This window comes from Arvicanthis niloticus, chromosome 17 (genome assembly GCF_011762505.2).
Source record: "Arvicanthis niloticus isolate mArvNil1 chromosome 17, mArvNil1.pat.X, whole genome shotgun sequence".
Classification (NCBI taxonomy): domain Eukaryota; kingdom Metazoa; phylum Chordata; class Mammalia; order Rodentia; family Muridae; genus Arvicanthis; species Arvicanthis niloticus.
Window position 1 is genome coordinate 54,584,485 of NC_047674.1, and position 27,496 is coordinate 54,611,980.

At 53.8% G+C, this 27,496-nt stretch overlaps 1 protein-coding gene across 3 annotated transcripts in view; it reads right to left on the reverse strand.

Moving 5' to 3' along the window:
* Window positions 1-27,496, reverse strand: part of Ttbk1 (tau tubulin kinase 1) — a 44,977-nt gene that overhangs the window by 11,693 nt on the left and 5,788 nt on the right. For all 3 annotated transcript variants that reach the window (XM_034521850.2, XM_076915303.1, XM_076915304.1), the window contains 11 exons: window positions 26,074-26,221; window positions 25,259-25,332; window positions 24,938-25,078; window positions 24,015-24,119; window positions 23,703-23,768; window positions 23,228-23,320; window positions 23,023-23,148; window positions 20,106-20,260; window positions 17,604-17,835; window positions 17,258-17,436; window positions 14,093-14,654 (listed from right to left, as the gene is read on the reverse strand). In XM_034521850.2, the coding sequence (XP_034377741.1) occupies window positions 14,093-14,654; window positions 17,258-17,436; window positions 17,604-17,835; window positions 20,106-20,260; window positions 23,023-23,148; window positions 23,228-23,320; window positions 23,703-23,768; window positions 24,015-24,119; window positions 24,938-25,078; window positions 25,259-25,332; window positions 26,074-26,221 (1,881 nt within the window). The remainder of the gene's footprint in view (window positions 1-14,092; window positions 14,655-17,257; window positions 17,437-17,603; window positions 17,836-20,105; window positions 20,261-23,022; window positions 23,149-23,227; window positions 23,321-23,702; window positions 23,769-24,014; window positions 24,120-24,937; window positions 25,079-25,258; window positions 25,333-26,073; window positions 26,222-27,496) is intronic.

The window sequence follows — 27,496 nt, forward strand, 5'->3', positions numbered from 1 at the left end:
ACAGCTGAGAAACCCCACTTATTGTGAAGTTCCCTGGTTGCTGTAATCCCGGCACTCAGAAGCCAGGGACCTCTGTGAGTGAAGGGCCAGCCTGGTCTACATGGTAAGCTCCAGAATGAGACTGTTTAAAAAAAAAAAAAAAAAAAAAAAAAAAAAAAAATGGAAAAAAAAAAAAAAAAAAACCCATCTCCTTGTTGATTCAGAAATTCGGCAAGCTTTCTGAGGAAGAAGCAGCTCCAGCTGAGGACCTCAGAGAGAGCAAAAGCCCTGGGTGTCTGCACTCTGATCCCAGAGGCCTGAGTTGCTCTAAGCTTCGAACCCCAGCTGAAGTCAATGTCCATTTCCTCAGTGCCACATGCAGAGGGAGAGAAACGGCCCAGACCCTAGACTCCCCTTGCAGCTCACCGAGCTGTCCTCTCATGGGGTACTTGTGACAATGATGCTGAAGACCTGGCCATTCTACCTCACCCTGGGGCCCACACAGGATGCAGGAGGTGACACTCTTGCCTGGTCCCCTGCCAAACCTAGTACCTGGAACTGCACTCCAATTCAAAGTCCCAAGGGTATGGGGAGTGGGATGGGCTGAGTGAGGAGAGCAAACAGGTTAGCTGACTGCCTCATTGACCAGGGGAGGGGTGTGTGCCTATTTGGACTGGGATGCCCTACATCCCTTCCTCTGTTCTGGAAAGTCAGACACCGATGAGAACTTTGGCCCCCAGCGGTGGAGCCATGCTAGCTAGGCCTGAGAGGAAAGAGGTCATAGGGACCAAGTGGCCCCTGGCAGCTTGCCAACCTCATCAGCTGCCTTACTCCCTGTCTATGGGCTCTCCCTCAGTGTTCTGTCCAGCCAAGAGGCCACCCGCTACTCCACCACTGCCCAAAGGTGAAATCCCCGCCCCCACTCCCCGCTCCCCCCCCCTTTACTCTGGCTAGGAAAGAGGAAGGTGGGGACATGGCTATCAAGCGTACCCTCACGCATACGAATGATTTCCCAGATTGCAGGGTCTCTCTTCTCACAATGCTCCCTCCCTTCATCTGCCCTAGCCCCACCCCCCACCTAACGAATGTGTGTGTGGGAGCTTCTCGACTCCCTGGGCAGTAGGAACTGTGGCTGTCTGGCCCTAAGGCGGCTTCCTCTTCCGCATCTGGAAGAGCTTCATCCACTAACCAGAACCTGTCCCAGTCCGTTCCTGAGTCACCCGTATTGTAGCTTCTGCCTTCTGCCCAGCCAGGGTGGGGGACAAAAGAGAGGCATGGTAACAGAGGGGCAGTCAGTCTCCAGCCTGTTCACCCTGCTTCTGTCGTTGTCACCTTAAGGTCCCAGCTCGTTGCCTTCGTACCCTGAGCTAAATCTGCATCCCCTTCACCGCCCACCTGCTCCCTCAGGCAGTGGAGCAGAAGGACAGTAGCCTCCTGTCCCACAGGAGGCCTTCCGACCTCCCTCTGCCACATTTGTCCATGGGCCTAACCTACTTTATTGCATTCCTCTCTGTTCATTTGCAACTGGAGTTGGATCCCAGACACCAGAGTCCACACATCACCTTCCCCCATGAAAGAAGACAGCCAGGAGCGGGAGGCCCTCAGTCAGCTGCAGGCCCAGTCCCTTGCCCTCTGCCCAGCCCCCCTCCCCCGCCCCCCCAGCTGAGGTCCTTCAGGACCAGGGTGGGGCGGTGAAGAAAGCAGGCCAAGGCGAAGATTCCTAGAAGGCGTCTTTAATCAGGATTTGGTAGTACACAAGCTCTCCGGATTGTCTGCATGAACATACAGGGACTTTAAAAGGCACAAGATCCCTCGCACAGCGACGCCTGACGGCGGGGTGCCCCCACCCCCGCCAGTGCACGGCCGTGTGCGCGTGGGTGCGTGTCCGTGTCCCACCCCTGTGGCGGCGCCGCGCGTGTGCGTGTCGGTTTCAAGTGTTGGATTTGTACAGTACTCGCAGTCTGGGGTGGGGGTGGGGGGGCTCAGTGCATGCTTTTCTACCCGAGTCCGGGGCCCCTGACGCCGCTATATACACTAAGGAGGACGCAGCCCGGAGAGAAACAGGAAGACAACCGGGGCCGGGGGTGAGGGGGGGCGAGATGAAAGAAAATAAATAAATAAATAAATAAATAAATAAATAAATAAATAAATAAATAGAAAAAGAAAGAGAGGAAAGAAAAAAAGGGAAAAGAAAAGCGTCCTGTCTTCGTGTGTGTGTGTGTGTGTGTGTGTGTGTGTGTGTGTGTGTGTGTGTGTGGTTTTGAGTTTCTCGTGCATGCTTAAGCTGGCGGGGTAAGGGAATAGTGCAAGCGTATAATACAGTATTATTGCAATACAAAAGGGGGCTGAGGAAAGACTTGGGATGGGGGGGGGGGGCTCAGGAATAAACTGGCTGGGACTGGAGACCTCCGGGAGGTCTTGCCAACCACTCTCCCATCTCACCATCCCATCCCCTTGGGGGGGGGGTCTGTAGGGAGGGAGCTCAATTGGGTCCTGGGGCTGAGTTTCCCCACACGATCAGTCCCACCTTTTAGGTGGCAAGGGCCAGCCCCTCTCTGCGGCAATACTGTCAACTCAAGGGGCCCTGGAACCCGCCCCTTCCCCCACGAAAGCCCCTCCATCTTGGGGAGGGGTCGACGGAGCAAGTGCAAAGGAAGCAGATGTTGGTCCCTGAGTTTTATTTTCGGGGATGGGGTGGGGGAAGAGTTGGAAGTGGGGGCATGTTTGAGGAGCCCCCCAGGGCCCTTAGTGGCTGATGGGATGGGACAAGGAACGCGGATCGGAGCACGGACAAAAGGGAGTGGGGTTGGGTGGCTCTGAGAGACCAAGGCTCAAAGTCTGGCTCCCCCTCAACTCTGGGCTCTTTGGCATCCAACTGCAAGGCCAAGGGTGGGGGCAGCCCTATGGGCGGTGAGGTAACCGAAATCGGGAGGCGGGGATCGGGCTCTTGGAGCCAGCTCCTCCCACGTCCCCCCGCCCCTGGTCTGCACCCTAACCCTGGAAGCACTGAAGGGCGAGTCACCCACTCGTCCCCGTCTGGCCTCCAGGCCAGGCACTCAGCGGCCGCGAGCCGGCAGAAGGGAAAAACAAACAAAACTGAGCGCGAAGGCGGGCGGCGGGGGTGCTAACCCAAAAGAAGAACTTTAGCAGCAGGAAGCTTGGCGGGGCGGGGACCAGGGCTGGGGTCCCGGCTGGGCGGGCACGGGGCAGGGCGGGGACTCCGAGGCCGGCGGTACCAGGGGCACGCCAAGTAGCAGCTGGTTAAAAAGACCGAACGTACATTCGTGGTGTGACGGCTGCAGGGATGGGGTAGTGGGAGGACGGGCCCTGGGGCGGGGACAGGGCTGAAGTGGGCAACAGGGGTCCCTAACAGTTAGAAACCTGCGACAGGGTCTCGAGTGCGCTCCGGGTTTGGGCTGTTAAGTTTGCGGTCCGGAGAGTGGATGAAGTGTGCGTGAGGCTGCGAAGTGTGCGCGTGCGTGTGCATGGGTAGTCATTCCCCCAACCCACAGCCTGTGCAGGATCCGAGGGCAAGTGGTGAGTGCTGGGAAACCCCAGGGAAAGGAGAGGGCTAAGGACGGTTTCCTAGTTCCTTCCCCACCTCTTTTTGGGTGGGCTCAGGGGCCTCCCAGGCTGGGAAGTCCACCGAGTATGTGTGGGGTTATCTGAGGGTGGTGGTCCTCAGCCTGGGGGCCTCTCCCTTAGGGAGAAGGATGCCTTAAAAGTCAGACGCTATGGGGTGGGCACAGCTCCTGCCTCTCTGGTTAGGAGTGGCCCATATATCTAAGTAGAGACTGGAATAGGCAAATGTTACAGACTCTTAGATGTCTAGACTTGCACCTCCCCAACTGTCACATCAACTCAAGGACAGCATCGAATACAACATCTGTGTCCCCAGCCCAAGAGAGCACCCAACCTCCAATGGTTCCTTCCCAAAACCACCCATTAACACTGACAGTTCCTGCTGCCCTCCACAGCGTCCCGGGCTCCCCCAATCCCTGCCTGAACAGACAGCCCTGCCCCAGAGAAAGAGACCAAGGCAGGGCAGAGGACAGAGGTAGGAAGGAGGGAACCAGGACCGGCCTGGCCCAGAGGTGCCACCCCACAACCCACTGGGAAGAGCTGTTTTCCCTCAAACTAGAAATTCGGAGAGAGATTATTGGGCGCAGGGTTAGTGATTAGGATGAATTCTTAGTGGTTATTGCTATGACCCAAGCTGCCTTGAGTGTGTGCGGTGGGTATTAATTATGAAGAATTTAATACAGCATTTTCCCACTGATCTAGAGTCCTCAGGACACACCCCTCTCCCTCTAAGGAAATACTGCACATATTTAGGCAGCCCTACTCCAAACACAAGGAAAAACTCCAGTAGCTCCACATCCGGGCTCACCACAGCAACATGCATACTAACACACACACACACACACACACACACACACACACACACACACACACGCCACCACCACACCACACAAGCATCCTGAGCAGCTGTCCCTGCTGAAGAACTGCCTTGCTTTGAGCCTGGACAGGTGATGCAGTGAGGAGGAGGTCTCAGGGTTAGGTCACCAGCTCTTACCAGAAACTACTCTGTGTGTGTGTGTGTGTGTGTGTGTGTGTGTGTGTGTGTGTGTGTGTGTGTGTAAGGCCAACAATTAACAATTTGGAAAGTTCACATTTAAAAAAATGGACGACAGTAGCAATGACTGTTTTGGGGAGACTGGAGTGGGCTTCCCTTGCAGGAAATGTACTGTCACTGCTTGATCTCTTTGTGTGAATTGGTGACACCCTCACAAAGTCCCCTGTCAGTGCTCAGCAAGTAATCTATGCTGTCTGTGAGCCTGACCCCTAGGACCCTCCAGTGGGACCAGAGTCAGGAGTCCAAGCACCTGCCGTCTATGGTATCCTGGCCAGCCCACTTTATCTCCAGTGCTGCTGTATGACACTCGGGGCCCCATGAGACCAAGGGGGTAGTCAGTCCAGCCAACTTAGCTGACCCCAGTTCTCCGGGGTGCCTCATATCTGGCTACAGTCATATGACAAGGTGGGTGGGAAGAAAAGGATGCTCCAGAGACAACCCTCCTCTTCCAAGAAGGGACCAGCAGAAAAACTACGCCCACACCAAAACATTTAAAGACTCCTATGGAATGAGACCACAGTTCCTCGGCATCGGGCAGCTTTTCTACCAACTTAGTTTCTGTAAAGGGAATATCTGATTAATCCATCAAACGCAGTAGCGTTAGAATCTCTCTCATAGGTTAGTACGGGGTTCAAGTGAGTTAATTTTGTCAAGTGCTCAGATCATGGCCTGGCTCACAGGAAGCATTGTGTGCCAATTGTGAGATTATACTACAGGTACCTGAAGACCCCCCTGTGTGCAGCGTGTGTGCGCCAAGCTCCAAGCCACCACGCTTCAGGCGTGGCCAAGAATGCTGCCTTCTGGCAAAGCTGACTCTAAAGAAGCCATGTGCTTCTCCCCAGGCAGACACCCACTTCTCCACACACTTCGGTCTGCTCTCTGGGAAACTACAAAGGAAAGGGGTCTGCCCGCAGTGCAGGCTCATGGACAGCCCTACCACACCTGGGAATCAGAGATTCGGCCCTAAGCCATGCAGAGCTCCACCCAGTTCCACATGCTGCTGGTGGAGACTGAAGCAGTTTGCAAAAGTCAACATGGCCCCTCCCCAAAGATGCAGTTCTGTCAAGATGACCTCTGGCTGCCCTTAATGGCTTACAAACTCCTCCACCAAAGAGGCTTTGCAAAGGGATGCCTTCCGGAGAGCCAAACATTTTGAGTGGTGACCTTGTTTTCAAGGACTCCTACCTTCCCACGGGGTTGTCCTTTGTGACTGAGAGGTGTGTGTGTGGGTGCAGAGCCCCCATTCCTGACAGCTTGAGAACCAGCAATACGTATACAATGCTAAAACCAAGACTCGGGCCAGTGCCGTTGTCTTTGATAAGTCTTAAGGCACTTGGGGATCTCAGAATAGCTCAGGGACAACTGTAGCGGGACTCTGCTCAGGTCTGGTGGTGGAACCTTCTGGAAAGGAATGCCAGATAGCAGAGTACTCGGTTTCCTGGAACCCCAGTGCTGCTGACTTATGGAGCAGATGAACAAGAAGCCCTGCCATCCCATAGAGGCATAGGGGCATGGGGCAGTGCTGAAAGCAGGGAGGGGCTGCTGTGATCCCCACCCCTCACCTTTGTGCTTTGTGTTTCTGTTCTTTCCCAAGGAGTCTCCCTGGGCCCCTCTCCCCCAGCTCCTGCCCAGGCAGAGCCATCCATAACAGTCCAGAGGGCAAGAGAGACCTGGGATTGAGGACCCTTTAGATGTGAGCAGCCAGGCTTGAGAAGGGCATAGGATTAGAGTGTGAGTCTGGCTTTGGTCACTACATGGAAAAGATGCTCTTAGCCCAGCGTTAGTGTTAGAAACAACAGAAGTAAGCGGTGACTGTGGGAACTGACTTGCAGAACTGCCGTGTGCATACATGGATAGCGTGGCTTCTGGGCACTGCCTGCTAGGTGTAAGCACCCCCATATTGGTCCAGGAGCCCTAAGACCTCTACTAAAATCAGAGATATTTGGGGAAGTTGATGGGCCACCGGGTTAAGAGGAAACAGAGGTCAGAGCAAGAATGCATAAGAGCAGAAGAAGACCAGGAAACTACCAAGGACAGTACACACACACACGCACGCACGCACGCACGCACACGCACACGCACACGCACGCACGCACACGCACACGCACGCACGCACACGCACACGCACGCACAGCTGCAGCACCATTTAACTTCAGTAGGTGCTGGTCATACCAGGGTCTGTGAAAATGGTGTTCTCCAGAATTGTGCACGACAGAGTCTGAGCCTCCATCCCTGACAGCCCTGCTGTGCACAGCCATGGATAAGCACATTCATTCTCACATGGATGCCTGCAAGCTCACCAAAACATACGGTTTGCACACTCTAGTTCTTCCGCTCCCCAGTCGGGCGCTACCATTTCTGGTAACCTCTTCCCACCACTCCCCAAGCCCTGCTGGTTGGCATGGGCAGGAATGAAGAGGAAAAAGTGGGCTCCCTGCAGTGACAGGTTGGGAAACTGAGGTGGTCAGAAGAGGGGGGGGGGGCAGTCAGGTATCTGCCCACTAATCTCTGGATCCTCTCTTGACTTGCCTACCTTGTGTTCTGTCTATACCAAACCCAGGGTACCTCCAGGAGGAGTCCCCTGAGACTGGCAGATCTGAGCAGTCTGTCTGGGACTCATTAGGAAATAAAATGTCCCTGTGCCCAGGATCTGGTAGGTCCCGCTTCCTTTACCATTCTACATATTGGCTGCAGGCTGCGTCCTGGAGAACCCCTTTATCCATACCCAGCTCCTGAAGGCCTCTCAGTGAGTGACACATGGGAGTCTTGGGGATGGTGTGAGTGACCGTGGACAGCGCATGCGCTTGTAAGATGTGGCAGGGAAGGGACTCTGACCTCGGTGGTGGTGGTATGGGAAATGTTCACTGGGTCACAGGGCTGCCCACTCCCCGTCATTGAATATAGACACTCTCGAACCGCACCCAAGCCGAGTTTGACCAGCTGCTATCACATTGCTACCCAGGCCAACTAGCTGGACAGACGCACACCTACGGAGATGGTCCGACTGTCCCATCAACCCAACCCTACAGGGGTGGATCAGACCCTGACCCGCCAAGACATCACAAAGTAAACAGAACCTGACCCCAAGCCAGACTGCCCCAGAACACCTCAACTCCTCTACACCTTGGTTTCCCCCTGGATTCTGGAGCCCCTGGTAGCTCCAGCTCAGGGCCCCTGTCCTATCCAACTGCGTCAGCGCACCACCCCTCCCTGCACCAGTATGGCTGGCCCCTAGCAATGGAGCCCACCCGAGACGGAGCCTCTGAGGACAGAGGCTCTGGTGGGGTGGGAGTTTTACAGTATCATCGCGGGCCAACCTTCTAGGGGGGCGTATTGCACGTGGGTGGGATGGGCTGTGTGGCCTGTGATTATTGCGTCCTGGGAAGGAACCGGTCTGTCTGCTCCCCAGCCCCCCCCACCTGCCCCCTCCAGGAGGGGGGGGAGCCCAGCCTAGGTCTTGTGGGTGAACCGTGCCCACACCTGCTGCAGCTGGGACCGCGAGATGCGGAGCACCGAGGGGACGAGTCTGTGGTTGCCGGCGGCCAGGGGCGCGTGGCGCCGGTGGGGCGCACGCACGGGGCTGCTCTCAGCCGAGCGGCTGCGCTGAATGAGGGAACCGGAGGAGCCCGAGGAACCGCCGCCGCCGGGGTGAGGGTAGTGCTCCGTCTCCAGCGTGGAGGAGGAGAACACGGAGGACGCCAGTCGTCGCAGGGGGCTGTACCGCGGGAGGGAGTGCCCCGAGAGTCTGTCCTCCTCCAACTGAAAGAGACCAAGAGAGTGGAGGAAAAAGAGGCGTCAGGCACAGACTGGACAGCTCTTCTCGGGGGCCACCCACCGCTCACAGCCCCTGCGGCACCGGCGTCCCTGGCAGGGGGCGGATGGCGCACGAGGAGGGGGCTACAAGCTGCCCACCCAAGGTCCAGCCTCGGAACCTCCAGCGCCCTGCCTGCCTCCTCCTCTCACTGCACGGTCTCTGGGTGAGAGACCTTGGTCAGTCACCTCGCTCGGGAAGCCTTCCAGGCTTAGCCCCATCTAGCACGGGGCTCCCTCTGGGCTGAAGCCTTCCTGTCAGGAAGGCCCCTCTGTTGCTGCTCCTAGCCAAGTGCCGCCCCTCACTAACCCAGACACATTTCCACGCTCCTTCAGATCATTTTTAAAAACATATTTGCTGTGCTGGAGCTCAAAAATCCGGGATCTCTTGCTGATTAAGCAAGTGTTTTGTAGATGAGTGGTGAACACCACCCCACCCCACCCCCAGTCCTCCTCATGAGCACCCTCTGCCTCCTCACGGGAGGCATCAGGATGTCAGGGACAGTGATTGGACTCCGAAGTCCAAGTACTCACATTTTATTTGCAAGAAGTCAAGAAGAGAACGATGTTTGACCATTTGCTTTGCGGTTCTGGGGCTGTGCTGCTAGACTTTGGTTTTGTTGAGAAAGAGCCTCACTCAGTAGCTCATACTGTCCTAAAACTCACTATGTAGCCCAGGCTGGCCTCTAATTCTTGGCAATCCTCCTGCCTGCTTTCCAAGTCCTGCATTACAGGCATGAGGCATCACTCCCAATGCCAGCCCAAAGATGCCTCTATCCCTTCCTGCCAGTGACCCTTGACCTCAGTTCTTTGCACCTCAAGTTGTTCCCCTGTAAGGTGGGTAAAAGTGGATCCCACCTCCTAGAGTTAGAGGACTAGATGTGGGGACCTCTTACAGCACTGGGGGGGGGGGGAACTGTGTGTTCAGGAGCCCTTTTAACAGAACGAAGATGGGCCCAGAGGGTTGCTGGGGGGGGGGGGCAGCTACAAAGCTAGTGGTAGCCATAAGAATCCTGTCTTTGTGCCCTCCGGTCTCCAGAGGGACAGAGAACATTTGCAGAGCACATGGGGATGGCATGGCCTGGTGGTCTGGTGTCTGAAGACTTTGCCTATCCTTATCTCTAGCTGGAGGCCAGTTTAGCTCACAGTGTGGCCCTGAGGACTGGCTGGGTCAGCTCTAGGGGTATTCAGAAGGGGACTGGAGCCATCGAACTCCAGCGTGCCTTGCTGGTGTCAGATGGGGGGGGGGGTCACGAGAGACCTCCTTCGGGGAGGGAGCAGGTAGAACACCCTCACACCTTCATCTCCCCCAACCCGCCACAGGTTTTGTCAGCTTCTCTTGGGGCCAAGTTTCGGCTCCTTACTCCCTAGTTGATTCTAGTTGCAAGAGGGTCGGGGACTAAGGCACACCCAGAAGGACCAATGTACCCAAAGGCCCCTCGCACAGCACATGTGGGGGCCTTCAATTCAACACCAACTTTGCTCTCCATCAAGGAAGTCTTCAAGGCTGAATTTGGATCCCAGCATATTCCTGCCCCCATGCCCGACAGGCCAGGCAGCATTTGTGACCAACTTGTCCTCAATACCCAGTATGAAGTCACCTTTGTACAGACATTCCAGTCTCCCCCATAAGTCCCTAGAGCAGATATGAGTGATTCAGTTCTCCTGCCAGCCCTGCTGGAAAGTGCCCATCGTCCAGACCCTTTTAGTCCCAGTCCACTCAGATACTGTAAGCTCTGAGCTGGGACAGAATGAAGCCTCGCTCATCTTTGTCCCCCTCAGGCCCAGCACACTGTCCAGACTGTAATAAGCCAGTGTTTGGTGGCTTTCCAGCAAATGTCTGTGTGTTCAAGGAATGCTTACCCGTTGTCCTACTGGCTTGCGACAGCCTACAAAGACCGCAGCCATCACTAAATCACACACCCTGCCAGTGTTACCTCTGCCCACCCGAGCTGAGCTGTCCCCTTGGCTCCTGCTAATTTGCACCTGAAACACCCTGAGAAGAGTCACATGCACACGTTGCACACCAGGGAACAACCCAGTGCCTAGCCCCACACCTGTTCCTAAGCCGTTCACACATCAGACTCAGCTTGCAACACTAGGTCTAGAAGGAATTCCTCTAAGAAAGGTGGGGAAGAATGGGGGAGGGGCGGTTCTTTCTAGTCATCCAGGAGTAGAGAAGACTTTCACAGTTTCTCTGCCTTGGAGAACTACGGTCTTGCCTCATCCTGAATACAGAACATGTCTTGTCCCTTCTGTTTCGCCCATGGGCACCCCCAGACCACTGTGCACACTGACACGCCATCAGGCACGTCAGGCAGTGAGGGCCAGCCAGCTGGTGTGGCAGGCACATGCATGTACACACACATGTGACTGCTCTAGACTGTGCAGATTGCCTGCTCCCGTCGTCAGCACACATGCCTTAGATCTGTGGTTCCCAGAGAGACCCTGACCCTGCTGCCTGGTTTCAAGCCCCAGCTCTACCAATTGGCAGCTCCAGCCAGAAAGCTTGCTTATTTATTTTAGGTTGTTACCACTTGATGCTGTTTCTCCACCTTGTAAGTCAAAGCTGCTTGTGTACAGTGTTGCTACTTAGGCCCGACAGGTCACATGCATCTCTCTGCAAGTGTGTCTTCCAGTGTCCCCTGTCAGTAGCCATCACTGTTAGCTTTCCCATCATTCATTATTCCCCCTGGTCCGGCTCCCCTACAAGCTCCCAGACATGACCCACACCCCACACAGATGCGATGGCCTGTGCACAGACGTCCATGTCCACACATGTATGCACGCTCAAGAACAGTAGGCTCAGAAAAGCACATAAAATATTGTAGACTTTAAACAGCCTCAATTATGTAGTGTGGGGAAACTGAGTCTGGCAAACACCCACACGCATGTGCATGTGCACTTTACCCCACAGACAAAGCCCCCTTTCCTGTCCATGTCATACACCACTACTGCATGGTAGGCCTTTCCCTGGTCTGGAAAGAGTTCCCCAGTGTTAGCATGACACTTAGGATGCACACAGAGAGCCTGGTTCTCTTGTTCTGAAGCCCAACAAGGGACGGTGGCTGGCTCACAGTGACAGGAAGGAACAACAGAACAGAGAAGCAACCTTCATCTGAGTTTCTCTCCACTCCAGTGCCACTGTCTGTGCCCAATCACCCCCACTCTGCATTTCCTGGGGACCCACCCCTTGTGCCAGTCCCTCTGTTATCTGTCACCAGGCAAATGCTCTGGTGCTGGTGAAGAAGAACAGGGAGTAAGAAGTCCTGAGGACATCTTGTTTGTCCCCCACTGTCCCCAGAGCCATTTGTGGGGACAGTGACTGGGTCAAGCCTAAGCATATCAGCTCACACCCTGCCAGAAGAAGCCTCCACACCAGGCTAGCCAGGGCCTCTCTGGATAGGGACTCATGGCCCCCAGTTTTTCATTACTATTTCCAGAGTATAAGGTAAGACCACTTAAATATTCTCCAGGACCGTGGATCACAGCGCCACCTCTAGAAAGCATGAAGAAACCCACTACACCCTTCCCCAGAACTGCCCTGTTGAGGTACCCATGTCATCCCAGACCAGGCTTCCCAACCTGATGGAGTGGCAGAGCTGGCTCCTAGGTCCATACCTGAGACCCATATCACACAGAGCCCCAACATAAGATCATCAAGCATAGCAACCCACAGACCCCCGAGTCCCTTTCAGACTCAGTTCAGCACACAGTGCAAGAGCTGAACCGATGTTCACTTCCCAGTCAGAGGTCAGCTGCTATCTCATATAGAGAAGCTTGGCCAGAGCCGTGGCTCACAAACCTAGTCTGACAGAGTTGTCCTTGACAGGAAACAAGTGCTCACTCACATACTCACATACACACTCACTCACACACATTCTCTCTCTCTCTCTCTCTCTCTCTCTCTCTCTCTCTCTCTCTCTCTCTCTCATCACCACTATTACCTCCTCCTCCCGCTCCCCTCCTCCTCCATGAGCTATGCTTCAGATCCTCAGACCAGCATTTCTACTCCATTCTTTATCTCCCTCCTCCCTGTTTTTGAAAACTGTTCCTAGATCTTAATACAAATGTCCGTTCTCCTAAACTAGGCAGAGAGGAGCAGGCCTATAATCTCACACACGCTGAAGGCCGAGTCAAAGGGATTAGTAGCCAGTCCGAGCTACACAGTGGGACCCTGTCTCAGAACACCAAGAAGGGGAGGAGGAGGAGAGGAAGAAGAAGAAAAGGAGAAGGAGAAGGACCAAGAGGAGGGGGAAGAGGAAGAAAGTGAGGAAAAAGAAGGAGGAGAAAGAGGAGGAGGAAGAAAAGAAGAAGAGGAGGAGGAGGAAGAAGAAGAGAAGAAGAAGAGGAGGAAGAGGAGGAGGAAGAAGAAGAGAAGAAGAAGAGGAGGAAGAGGAGGAGAAAGAAGAAGAGGAGGAGGAAGAGGAGGAAGAGGAAGAGAAGGAGGAAGAGGAAGAGAAGAAAGAAGAAGAAGAGGAAGAAGACGATACCACTGAAGCCAGACAGGGCTCCCAATAGGCCTGTTGTGAACTCAGGCCTTAAACTTCCAGTCTTCCTGCACCTACATCCTAAGTACTGGAATTGCAGGCGTGTGCACCAACACGTCTAGTTTTACGAGGCACTAGGAATGGAACCCAGGGCTCTGTGCATGCTTTCCTCCCCAGAGCATTCCCTGACTGGGCATGGTGGGATGACCATCATCCCTGTCTCTCCCTGACTTTGCCCACTTCTCTCTAGAGCCTCTCCCATGCACTGATCCCTCCTGGGTCAGGATGAGGGACCCCTTTCCTCTCAGCCTCTGCAGCATTTTCTAGCTTCTGCCCTGACTCTTCATTCTCCCCACCCCTCACGGTTCTCCTGAGTGACATCACCCACTGCCATGGTTCCTACGGGTTCAGGTGATACCTCTCTCTGGAGCAGTGGATAAACACAACATGGTCATCCCTCAGATATCAAGGGGTCATTAAGTCCGGTCTGAATCCATGCACAAGGCTGCAAAGACACTCTGCCATAGTATCGCTGCCATCTAGAGCCCCAGGCATCTACTAAGATCCTGGCCACCCCCAGCCCGCCCTCCATCACAGTTCTTCTGTCCTCCATCCACCTCACCTCAGGTCACAGTCTACTTCCTGGCCCAGGCCACCAGGGTGCTCCCGCTGATGCCTCATATGAGGCCTTCCTGCTTCTCAAGTTTTACTCTTTCAATACATTGTCTACCAAGCAGCCCAAGGGACCGCCCAAAGGTCTCAAAGCCATCACAGTACCATACTCCTACTTAAAAGCCATCGGTGGGTCACCAAGCCATCAGGATCAAGTCTGTGACAGGCCCAGGACCTGCTTCACAGCCACATCTTCTTAAATCAATACCATGCTGAAGACTGTCACCATCAGGCTTTTTACACACTGTCCCCAGAGCCCAAAAGGCCTTTCTCCTCCTTGTCAGCTAGCTGCACTGCTCACAATACAAGACCTAACCCACAGCTTAGGTCTCATCTATCCCCACATACAGTGTGGCACCTTCACACCTGTCTGTCTCCAACATGGCTCTGTCACTGCTGGGTTCCTAAGCCAGAGGCGCCCACCTCAATGTGGAACACACCAGGGCTGCTTGTCGAACTCTAGGGAATCTCTGGATAGGGAAGTAATACACAAGCCCAGTCTTACCTGTCTCTGAGGGCCTGTGGGATCCGACTCTCTCCGTCGAGGGCGGGGACCCGAATGCAGGGGTGAGTGGGAGGGGCTGCCAGGCGTGGGTGGCTGTGATGTCTCTGACCGGCCATCAGCCTGGCTCAACTGAGGTGGTGCAGGCTGGGGCAGCATCTGCCGTGGGCCCTCCTCTGCCAGCGTCTGCATACCACGTCCACGCGGCCTGACAGTGGGCTCTGTCCCCAGACGCCTCCTTTCCTCGCCCTCCTCAGGCAAAGGTCTCAGCTCCTCGGGCTCTTCATCGGTGGTGCCTGAGGTGCTAGGCTCAGCCCCAGGAGGGAAGTCCTTGAGCTCTGTCTCCTTGTCAATAATGACCCACTCCTTGCTGTCAAAGTCTTCCTCCTCAGCCAGCGGCACTGAGCGGAAGGCGTTGCTCAGGGCCTCCTGCTCCACAGAGGCTGACACGTCCATGCGGCCGCTGGCCTGCCTGTCAGCATGGCCTGTGTCCACTGACAGCATCTGAGCTGGTTGTGAGGAGCAGGCCTGGCGTGAGGGTGAGCCAGGCAGATCCATCCGTGACCTGCAAGAGCCATCCATATAGAGTTCAGTGTTGGCCTCTGAAGCCCCAGGGACATCAAGCCAGCAGCAGGTTAGAGCGTGACTCCTTCAGCATCACCTGCTAGAGACACTTCATCTATCCACCTATCATGCATTCATTCGACAAATGTTTCTTAACGCTTACCACAGTCCAGGAACATGAGTGTGCAGAATGAACTTATCCTTCTCCTCTGGGCTATCCCAGGGACTCTAGTCTTTCCAACACCCATCGGGTACTCACACTCCGTCTGTGGCTCCCTCCTGCTGCATCCAGGGCAAAGGCACCAGCTGGTTCTTGAATTTACAGATGGCTTCTAGCTCCACCAGGGACAGGCTCCAGTCCTGCCCAGCTGCCGCTTTATAACCCCAGGCAGCCAGGGCTTCCTTAGTCCCCAGGCGCAAGCTGAAGTCTGCACTCCGTAGCGTGCACCCAGAGCCCCGCAACCCAATGGTTTACCTTTTCCCTAAGCAGGTCTGTTTCAGAACATTTTCTTGAACTGTCCACCCTTATCCCCACAGCCTGTACCTCCACCCCTTGCTCCCTGAACTCTAGTCTGATGCACTTCCTGTCGTGAGCCCTTCCCTTCATGCATGGACTTGTCCCCACAAGGCACCCTGAGCCCCCACCTCAGGTCTGTTGGTGTATCTGTCTGGAGTACAAATAGACTGTGATATCTGCCAGGCAGGGCCTGGGTTCCTCTAACCTTTGACCTCAGGGCACAGATCCTGCCCGGGACATCTGTTACTACCTTGAACTGTGCCTGTGACTCTCACATGACACCCAAATCTCTGCTTGCCATGGCACCAGCCCCAAGTGAGCATGCTTCTTGTGCAATGTGGCTGGGCTCTGTGTGTGTGTGTGTGTGTGTGTGTGTGTGTGTGTGTGTGTGTGCTCGTGCACGCGAGTGCATGCGTGATAAAGGAAGATCCTACATATGGGAAGTGTTGGCTCCTGAACTCCAGAATACCAGGAAAACCACCAGGCCTAATTCAGCTGGGACCTGTAACCCACCTCCCCTTTGGCTATGGGCAGCCATATCTGACAGACTGGTGTTCTCTGAGTGACTCAGCTGCAAATGGAAGCTACACAGAGAGTCTCGAACTTCCTGTTAACCGGTCTCAAAAGGCCCCGCCCAGCCTGAATGGCGACTGTTTAATCCTGTTCTACGCCATATTTGTATCGATTTGTTAGTAAGGTTTAAAATAAAACACCATTGACAGAGGCCGCCTTGGGACTCCCTGTAAATGGCGGGTCACATTTCTTTTCCTAAGGGCACACCTTGTTCTGAGGGACGTAAAGGACAGAAGGTAGCCAAACCGGAGGTGAACTATGCACACACATGTCCCTGTGTGTGTGGATGACAGAAAGCTAGGCCACCCAGCCTTGTCTGCTCCATTTGTGCCCCAAGTGCCACCAAGTGCCACCAAGTGCCACCAAGTGCCATCCTACCCCACTTCCCTGTGACGTCCTGAGCCTGCTGCAGCAGGAACTCTCTTCAGCTGACCTCTGTCTACCACTCAAGTGGCGTTGCCTGTGACCCAAACCAACCTGCTCGGTGTTCCTTCTAAGCAGGCAGCTCTTCAAAACTGTCTTGCTCAGAACACTTGCCCTTTGGTCTCCAAACATATCCCTTCCTCACTTCTCCATGTCCAGAACCCTCTGTTCTGAAGGACTCCACGCTACCTGGGTAAAGACAAGGTCTCTGGTGCCTGGTAGGGCAGCCCAGGTGAGTGAGTGCGAGCTGTCATACACTCAGGGACACAGACCTGTCTTGGGTTTGTCTTCACCTGCACCCCAAGGCCCTGTAAACTGGCACCGTGTTCAATTTAGGACTAGGACAGTTTAGGGTAGAGTCTGGGGGAGGGGCCATGGCTGATGTGGGTCATTAGGAAAGACACTGAGCAGATATCAAGAAGAATGCCCTCTTCCTGAAGGCCCGAGAGCCTCTTCTATATTTCCTAGTGCAGACAAGGCCCTGGTCCACTATGGAGCAATGATACTGGGAGGCTAAGGGGAATGGGGGACATTTCGTCTGCCAGCTGATCTCCTACCTGGTGTCCCACCCACCCAAGGGTGGCTTGGTCTATCCCTGCCAGCTCCACCCGACCCATGGCCAACTTTACCCTCCTCCTACTTCCTAAAGGCTAATTCCCAGAGCCTTCCCTCTCAGCCTGCCTCTCACCAGCCGAGTTCCTGCTGGGTCCCTTTTGCTCTCAATTCATGTCATGTCCCTTAGACCTCCCCAAATTTAGCCCACCAGTGGTTCCTTACATCCCTCTCTCAGGCTCTCTGCCTGAGGGCCACAGGAAGCTCACCTCTGCTGCTCTCCAGGCATCTGTGAAGTGTTATCTAGGACTATGTCCTGGGTCCAGAAACTGACCTGTCCCACTCTTTCCTCTCTGGATGCCCCACCATAGGCCAGCACCTGACCTCCAGTCTGTGGGGCCTGACCCTCACCTTACTTTCTAGGTCCCTTCTAAGCCTTATAGATGACCTTTCACAGAGCAGCCATGCTGTTGAAGGCAGGTGGGACCAGAAGGCCTTTGACATGTCATGTCACCCTGAACCCCTATATACCAACTTACCGCCTCTCCTGCAGCTCGACCCGACCATCAGCGGCTGCAGACAGCCTCTCCGACTCTGGGCTGTTGACCCTCCGGTAGCGCAGAGACCGCACTGGGGTTGTTGGGGAGTCTGGGGGGGCACGCACTGGGGAGCTGGGGACCCCTACTCCTCGACTCTGGTCTTCCTCCACACAGGGGGTCTGCCGAAGAGGGGATGCTGTGAGTTGGGGTTGACAAGCTGGCTATGGGTGAGAGGCTTTCTCAGGGTGGGAGACATGGGGGAGGGGTGGTGGTTAGGGTGGGTGGGGCCCAGGGCTGGGACCAGGTGAGGAAGGCTGCCCACACCCTCCTGCCTGCACGCACTTACTTTGCCAATGTTGATACGCAGTTTGTTGCGGTTGACATCAGTCTCCTCCCACACTTCAGCCTCAGGACCCCCAGGGTGGGGGACAAGGTGGGGACCAGGGCCCAAGCCCTCTGGAGGCCTCCCGGGTAGGATTGGGGGTGCGTTCTCCTGGTCACTCAGGTGCTCTCCCTGCAGTACATCCTCAGTGTTCTCACGAAGCAGATCCCCAGGCACCGGTGTCACATTGACCACTCTGGGGAGGCCAGGGAGAGTCATGGGTAAGGGTCAGGGGTCAGGGGTTAGGGGACCCGCCCGGGAGGCCTCCTTTCTCACTTTATTCTGTGCTAGCACAGGCCCTGGGGACCATCTCCAGAGTGGACACAGAAGAGGCCTGTCGCCATCCCTGGCCCTCAGGGTAGCAGGGGCTGCGAGGAGATGTGGCCAGCAGGGACTGGCACGTCTCTACTGAGCCCCACTTTTTCAGACCTGTGGGTTCCCAAACCCTTCCTACAGTCCACTGTCGGGGTCAGACTTCCTCTACACTGGGAACAAGTCTAAAATGACACCTTTGAATGGTTTCTGTAAGCCTCTTAAAAAGAGATTTATTTATGTTTGTTTTGTGTATATGAGTGTTTTCTCTGCGTGTGCACCATGTGTGTGTGGTACCTGAATAAAACCCAAAACTGAGCATCAGATAAGTTATAAACAACCGGGAATAACGGTGTGGGTGCTGGAAATTGAACCCAGATCCTCTGCAAGAGCAGCCCGTGTTCTTACCTGCTGAGCCACACTCCAGTACCACTGTTTCGCTCCTTAAATAATTTCTTTCCTTCCTGATTTTTGTTTGTTTGCTTGTTTTTGTCTTTGTGAGCACACATACACAAGTGTACAGGTCACAGTGTGTGTGTGTGTGTATGTATACACATGTGGAGGCCTGGGGTTGATGCAGGGTGCCTTCTACAGCCCTTCACCTTGCTTTTTGTTTCTGTTCATTTATCTGCTTTGTGTTCTGAGACAGGGTCTCACTATATAGCCCTGGCTAGTCCAGAACTTGCTCTGTAGACCAGGCTGGCCTCAAACTCCCAGAGATCTGCCTGGCCCTGCCTCCTGAGTACAGGGATCAGAGGATCCACTAAGGTAAGATTCTCTCATGCATCAGGCTGGCTGACCTGAAAGCTTCTAGGGGTCTTTCTGCTTCTGCCTCCCATGTCACCACAGAAACACAAGAATTATAAAGACACACTATTCTGTCCCCTTTATGTGGGCTCTGGGGACCCAAACTCAGGACCTTATGCTTGGATAGCAAATGCTTCATCCATGGGGCCTTATCCCAAGACCCTTCTTCTGTTTTTAAAACAAGGTCTCCCTATGTAGCCCAGGCTAGAGGCTAGTATCAAACTCATGATCCTCCTGCCTTACCCTTCCAATGATGGAATTATAGATATATACCATCATGCCCGGCTTCCCTCTGCAACCACACCACAATTCTGGGCCACCATAGTATGCCCTCAATTTCTGTGGCATCTCCTTCCTAAAGATGGCCCTGGATTGGGTGGTGTGATGACTAATCTTGACTGTCAACATCTGGAATCTTGGGTGACCACATCTGGAGTCAAATAAAATTCAAATGACTAGGCATGCCGTGAGGGATTTTTTTTTTTTCTCAGTTAAATCATTTGGAGTGGGAAGAGCCACTTGTGATCTTGATCTCTGAGTGGGAAAATACACCTTTAATTCAAATCTTTTGAGGTCATAAAATCCACCTTTAATCTGGGCCACACCTTCTGCTGGCAGCCGATATAAAGGGCATGGGAGAAGGAAGCTGTCTGTCTCTGCCTGCTTCTTCTCCCTAGCAAGTCCATTCCGTCTCTGGCATTGCAGCCTACTTCTTCAGGTCTCTGGTGTACATCGAAAAGCAGCTGAGACATTCAGCCTCATGAACTACACAACTACTGATTCTTGGACCTTTCACTGATAGGTGGCCATTGATGGACTAGCTGGACCACAGCCTGCAAGCCAGTCTAATGGATCTCCTTTCTATATACAGACTCGTTCTGTAAGCTCTGTTCCTCTGAGAACCCTGACTGACACAGGCAGGAGCCCTCTGAGTCAGGGTCCTCCCCTTCTGCATGCCTCACGTGGCTCTGAAATTACTGACCACATGGTTGCAAACACTCCAGCATCAGCTGAGGTCCTCTGAAGACAGGAGTTAACGTCTCCCTGAGCCGCTGTGGTGTTGAGATGGTGTGAGACATGTTCATTATTTACAATGGGAAAGAGAGACTATGGGGGTCAAGTCATTTCACCCAGGGTTTCTTCCTTAATCCAAAACTCTAACTGAAGATGTCTCCTCCATGCTCAGATTCAGGGCAGAGCTGTGATCTCAAAGATCCAGGACTCTGCTGTCCAGCATGAAGAGTAGGAGACACCCCAGTGGGAGGAGAGGGCTGGCTTCTCAGGTCATAGCTCCAGGTAAGGGTCACTGGCCACCCCACTCACCATAATGCCCCTGCTCAGACTCACCCAAACATGGCTGCTGTCTGCCGTGTGTTCTGCTGGGGCGGGGTGGAGGTGCTCGTGGACAGGAGAGCATCAGTGCCTGCCTTCTCCCAGTCAAAGGCCTCATTCTCCGCAATGCCTCGCTCCTTCATGCTGTTCTCAAACACCGACATGATCAACTGCAGGGGATGGGGAGGCCAGGAGGACAGAGAGGTGACCCCAGGGCTAGCTAGGTGGAAGGGACTGAGAATGCAGGGGGGGAGGGGAAGGGGAGTCTTCTAGGTCAGGGATGGGCCTAGAGGGGGCACATATTGATTTTAAGTGAAAACAACACAAAGCAGAATGCCATTTATCATCTTGGATTAAGCCTCACCAGATGGATCTTAGTCCTCTGAGATCTGTCCCTCAAGAACAGTCTCCAGGCCCTTCTGCCATTTCTGTCATCTTGACAGGCACACCAGTAGCTCTGAACCACTTGGGTTTCCTCATGCTTTCTCCTCTCCTTGGGCTAATGGCTCTGGTAGGTGCCTCTCTCATTGTCCCCTCCTGTCACCTGACTCGCTCTCCCATGTGGCTTCTGTCTCATCACTGGGGACAGAGCATCCATTTTTGCAACACTTCCATGGCTCTCTGCCAACTGGACATCTCTAGCAGTCATTTCAGGACTGGACATGTAGGTGGTCACAGCTATGTGGACCAGGACTCCATGAGACTGAGACAGGGCAAGGAGTGGGGTGTCAGCTCGACCAGCAGCTGGGACACTGCGTTCAAGAGGTATTAGGTGGGTACCAGACCTCCGAGGAGCCCAGGCCATCCATCGTTGGGCTGGTTCTATTCAGAGCCCAGGGCAGGCACTCTGCTGACAGGACCATCTTGTTTCAGTGTCTGCTTTGTGATTGACACAGCCTGCTTCCCTACTATGCCCCATCCAGAGTGGCTTCCTGGCAAGCATTGATGGTGTGTCTCTCCATTCTCCAATGTCAGTAGGTCCCATGAGGTGTTGTGATGAAGCCATGGTGAAAGCATTAGACCTGGAGTCAGTTAAGTGGTCCCTCACCAGAGTGGTGGCTATGAGGTACCATGAGATGGCTGAGAAGTGGAGAATTCCTATCACCTGGCCATGTCACAGCTACTGTGACACCTAAGTGTGACATTACTCCAGTGTGTGGTGACACTGGCCTGGTCATATACAGAATGTGATGCACACAATTATGTGTGATACAATATACTGTGTTTGATTTGGGGGTAGGCGTGAGTGTGTGTCTCTGTGTGTGTCTCTCTCTCTCTCTCTCTCTCTCTCTCTCTCTCTCTCTCTCTCTCTGTGTGTGTGTGTGTGTGTGTGTGTGTGTGTGTGTGTGTGTAGGGAGGGTATACACATGAATGCAGGTACCCAAGGGTACCAGAAGATGGTGTCAGGTTCCCTGGAGCTAGAGTTACATTTGGTTGTGAAATTCCTGGCATGGGTGTTGGGAACTGAACTTGGGTACAAGGGCAGCATGCACTGTTGATCACCAAAGCATTTCTCTAGCCCTGATTTTGTTGTTGTTGTTGTTGTTGTTGAGACAGGGTCTCCCTATGTAGCCCAGGCTGCCCTCAAATTCATGGTCCTTCTGCGTCTGCTTCCTGAGTTCTGGCACTGAAGTTGTGTACCACCACACAAAACAATATTGTTTTTTCAAGCACTATTATCACTATTTCAGAACATGTGACCTCTACTAAAAAAAAAAAAATTCGTTTCCTGAGGTTGGCTATGTGTCTCCGTTAGTAGAATGTTTGTTTGCCTAGCACACAGGAGGCTCTGGGTCCATTCTCAGTCATAGTGGAACACTGGTGACATACGGCTATAATAGCTGCACTTGGGGTGTGGAGGCGAAGGATGAGAAGTTCAAGGTTATCTTCAGCTACATAGTCAGTTTGAGGACAGCTGGTCTACATGAGACCCTGTCTCAGAAAAACAACAGATTTGCTACAGCATGCTGTGTTAGACCGGGAGAGCTTTGGGAGTCTTCTGTTTACTATGTCTCTTGTCTGAGCCATTTTCTCTTGAGTTTGGTCTAATCTTGTCTGCCACATTGAAGGACAGGGTGTGTGAAGGGGAGGGCCTGTCCTGGTTCAGGAAGTGAACTCTACGATGATCATACAGTGACATGTTAAGGACAGATTTCTCAGTCTGTACCCTGTCACTAAGAGACGCAGGACTGTCTCTGAGCCCAGCCCTGCTCTCCTTGCCACAGTGTCCAACCTCAGCTTCCGATCTATGAACTAAGAACAATCATCCCAGTTCCTGCAGAAACTCTGCTGTCAAATATAGTATCATGATCCTTAAAGGCTCCCCTTTGTTGTTGTTGTTGGTTGGTTGGTTGGTTGTTTTTGAAGACAGTTTCTCTGGGTGTCCTGGAACTCACTCTGTAGACCAACTGGCTTGGAACACACAGAGATGCATCTGTCTCTGCCTTCTGGGTATTAGGATTAAAGACATGAGACACCCCTACGCCACTCCTACTCTGCCTACATCATGGTCCTTAAAGGATCCTTTTTTTTCTTTTTCTTTTTTCTTTTTATGACAGGGTCTCACTATGTCCCAAGTGCCCTGGAACTCTATGCAGAACAGAGACTAGGCTGTCCTCACACTCACAGAGACATCTGCTTTCCCCTGCCCCTCCCCCCAAGTCTAGAATTAAAGGTGCACATGATCATGCCCTGCCTCAGAGCCTTATTTTGAAGCTTGAATTTATAACACAAGCCCAGCACTGACACCAGGAAGGTCAGCTTTTGAGAAATCGTAACAGTGACTACTGTTTGCAAGGCAAGAACAGGTTGGTACACTTAGAAGACCAAAGGACAGACTTGGGGCAATCTTGAAGTGTGCCAGGTTGCAGGGGGGCAGCCACTGCTGGAGGGCCAGCAACTTCCCAGGGGTGCCCCAGGCTGGGGGTCACACCTGGTAATCGGGCTTGGTGAAGTAATCAAGGCTGGCGATATGGTCCAGGAAGAGATGAAACTCGGATGGCATGTGCTTCAGCAGCATCCGGTGCTCGTATTTCTCCTTGATCATCCCCACCTGCTCCTGGAGGGGAGAGGGCACAGGAGATACAGTCCCGGCTGCTCCACCCTCTGCCTCTTCCACCCAGCTGTGGGAAGCTTACCTTGTCCTTGATCTTCCTCCAGGGCAGCTGACCCACAGCAAACTCCACCAGCATATAGAAGAGAGACCACAGGTCATCATGGCGGCCCATCTCCTGGGAGGTAAGAGGGAAGTCACCTGGAGCTCTCAAGTCCTTCCCTGGGGATGGGTGGTGGACTCTTTTCTGGGAGACTTCTGTCAGAGAGTCCTGATCACCCGACCCAGATAGACAACACTGGGGTCTCTCTGAAGCTGTGGCCCATCCTACAGCCCAGCATACACACAGCACCACAGTAAAAAGTTCTGACTATGTTTTGTCTCTTCCCCAGGGATTTTCAGTGGAAGGGGAGATGACAGAGGCCCAGAGAGAAGGCCATCAGGGACGGCCAATACTAAGCCTTCCTCCAACTCCAGGCTTCCTCAGTGATGGACTGCAGCTATGACTGACTTTTTCTTTCTGCCCTTAGCCCTTAGCTCAAGCTCTGCGGCTCACTCACCCGGTTCTTGTGAGCATTGACGGAGGCGTAGCGGACAGTCCCCCGGAACCCGGCCACATTCCGAGGCTGTAGAGAGGAGACAGCACCTTGTCCACATTGCTGACCCTACCACCGCCTGGCCTAACTGGCCACCTCATCCTGATACCCAGGAGCCCAGGCAGGAGAGGGGGCCAGGCTGTCACCCCAGGGTTGGATGAACTGATGCTGATGGATAGACAGGCCTGCTGAGGTGGCTACAAGGGAAACAGTGAGGTATCCTATACCACAGAGCGGGGAGAGGCCCCCACCATCCTGACACCCAGTAGTACTCACAGGCCGGACGTCCCCAGTGGTGTTAGTGTACTGCCGGGCCAGCCCAAAGTCCAACATGTAGCACTTTCTGTAGGTGGAGGGCAGCCGGCCCATGGCAAAGTTCGACTGGGGAAGACAGAAGCCGTGAGCCACTAGGAATTGCTACGCCTGTGCTGAGGGGCCCCTCCCCCGCCCATGGACTCTCATGTGCACTCAGTCAGACAATGACAGAGAACGTGTGCCCACCCTCAATTTAGAGATACAGTAATCGGGTGGCGTCCAAGGCTGAGGGGGCATCTCTGAATCACAGAACTGGACAAAACCAGCTTTGAGCTCTAAGTCCTCAGCTCCCCAGTACACAGTGGGGTGAGAGCTTCCCTATTCGAGATCAGCTGCCCTGCATCCTTCTTGCTGTGTGCCCTTGGGACACTCACCCAGCCTTCCCAGGTTCCTCTTTTTACCCTTTTATTCATTTTATTTATTTATTTATTTATTTAGGTTTTTCAAGATAGGGTTTCTCAGTACAGCTCTGGCTGTCCTCGAACTCACTCTGTAGAACAGGCTGGCCTCAAGCTCATAGAGCTCCGCCTACTTCTACCTCCTGAGTGCTGGGATTAAAGGCATTTACCACCTCCACCCTACCCCATGCCCTGGCTTCTTTTTACCCTGTTATATTAAGGGATTTTATTTTGTTTTTCTAGCACTAAGATGCCACAGAAAGTAAGGTGTCTCCTCCTGACCTCATCACCTCTAGGTTGACACAGGGTCACAGGTGAGAGATGAAGATAAATGGAGAGCCTGGCACTCGGCCTGGGTGACCAAGAGATGAGGAAGATGTGGCTTGGTACAAATTAAGAAGTGTTCAAAGAGGTTCTCAGGCCCAACCACTGCGGCGAGGAAGCAAGGACCCACAGAGCAGGGGAACACTCAGACGCGTTGCTCACCGGCTTGATGTCACGGTGCAGGAAGCCCACAGAGTGAATGGCTTCGATGGACTCCAGGATCTGCTTGCCCAGCCGCAGTGTGGTGCTCAGCGTGAAAGTGCCCCTCGGCTGGCTGCGGCGCAGGTCGGCCAGGTTCCGGCCCTGGGCGGGTGAACAGGATAGGGTTGGAAGGAGAAGACTCATCTCAGCCACGTTGACCACCCAGCCTTGCCCCACAGTGTACCCATCCCATCAGGAACCAATGACCCCTACCCCATGCCCCACCCGCGCCACCTTCCAGTCTTAGGGAAAGAGGCAGGTGGGTGAACTCCAAGGACTCACCTGGAGCTGCATCACCACATAGTTAAACTTTTCATTCCTGCCACAGCCGATGAACCTGCACACGTGGTCCTTCCCTGGAGGACACAAACACAGGGAGGGGGCTCCCCAGTCCCACTTTCCTCCTAACCACCCAGTCAGGCTCTGGTACATTCATTCTCTTTCTCTCTCTCTCTCTCTCTCTCTCTCTCTCTCTCTCTCTCTCTCTCTATGCCCAATTTTGCTCTCCTCTCTCTCTCTGCCTCTCTCCCTCCCTTCCTCCTCTCCCTCCCTCTCTCTCCCCTCCCTCCTTCTCTGACTGTCTCTCTGTCTCTGTTGAGCTCTCTGTGAATGTGTGTCTGTGTTTCTGCCTCTCTCTGTGTGTCTGTCTGTCTCTCTATAAATGTGGCTGTCTCTGTTTCTCTCTCTGTCTTTATGTCTCCCTGTCTCTCGCTCTCTCTCTCACACACACACACACACATACACACTTGTTTGTGGCATATATGTACACCACACCCATGTCCACCTAGTTCTTAGGTGGATTCTAGGATCTGAACTTAAGAACTCCTCATGCTTGCAAGGCCAGTCAGTGCTTTAGTCTTGGAACTGTTAGCCATCCCTCTGATACACCCTTGAGCCCTGTCCCCAGCCAGGAAGGCCCTGTCCTTAGCCCCACCTCCTTCCCAACACTCTGGTTCAACTGCCCATGATCCACCTCACTCTTCCATTTCTAGCCCAGGGCCTCCCTCAGCTCCATCACTCCACCACTCTCCTGGTCCCAGCTCTCTTACATCCTGGCTCCACCCTCCTCCTTCCCACGCCCCACCTCAGGGCGGTACCTTGAAGCTTTTTGAGCACAGCCACCTCCATCTTGAGGACCTGCTTAGGCTGTTGGGCTGACTCCACCTTGAGAGCCACGTTCTCCCTGGTCAGCAGGTCCATGGCCTCGTAGATCTCACCGAAGCCCCCGCCCCCGATCTTCTTCAGCTGTGGAGGAGAATGGCGCTCAGGGATCAAGCTGGACAGCTCCTCAACCCACCTCCACTGATGGCAGGTGTGTCGGTGCGTACTCCGCTCCTCTGAAGCAGACAGCTCAGCCCAGAAGCATAGATCCCTCCCAACACACAGCTCCAGACAGACAGCCGAATAGGAACAGAAGATAAAAGACACCTGGCTTCGATCGGACATGGAGACATGGAATGGCACAGGGCTCTAAAGAACATAGGTCAGCCTGCATCTTTTCTTCCCTAAAAGGAGAGCAGGGCCAAGGCTGTAGCTTGGTGACTAGAGTGCTTGCTTAGCACACACGAAACCCAGGTTCAGTCCCCAGCACCACACCCACCAGGCATGGTGGTACACACCCATCATTCCCAGCACTGGGAAGAAGGTAGAGGCCAGAAGAAAGAAGTTCAATACCAGCCTGGGCTTAGCCTGGGATATTTGAGACCCTGCCTCCAAAGAAAGGAAGGTAGGGAAGAAGAAAGGAAGGGACCCATGGGTAAGAACTTAGCAGGTAAAGGTGCTTGCTGCCAAGCATGACATCCTGAGTTCTATTCCCTAAGGCCCACAAAGGGAGGAGAGAGCTGGCTTTCCAAGTTATCCTCTGACATCCACACACATGCTGTGACACACAAAGCCACACTACACATCAATAAATGTCAGAAATAATAACAATAAAGGACAGGAGGAAAGCCAGAGCTATGAGGAAAAGTTTCTTGAGCCAGGGAGAGAAACAAGGAAAGAGACTGGAAAAGAGCAATAAGAAACCAGGGAACTTTCCTGCTCTAGATGGAAGCTAGTCAGACAGCAGAAGCCTTACAACCAGGCGGGAGCAGACCTAGACTCTTGTCCTGGGATAGCTCTAACCATGGAGACAGTAACCTCTTCCACATCCTTTTACAGCTTGCTGTGTGTGAGCACAGATGACAGGGTAAGCGAGTGAGGGGCTTACAGACATCACCAGTTTCCTAGGCTCCACAGCACAGGTGAAGAAGCTCGCCTGGCTCCCTACAGTGCACTGAGGGAAAGTCACAAGGCCCAGGGCCTGAAATGCTTTGGCTGGGCCACAGTTAGAAAATAACCAGGAACAGAACCCACTGATGTAGAACTCATGAGGTTGTGGGGCATTGCCGACACACAAGCCATCAGAACGAATCCATGCAGGCGGGACCTTCCCCAACTCCTCCCCCCTCCAACTTCCCACAGCCCAACTTCTCCACTGGTGTTTTCCCAAAACTGGGCCTATTCTTTCTCTATTTGCCA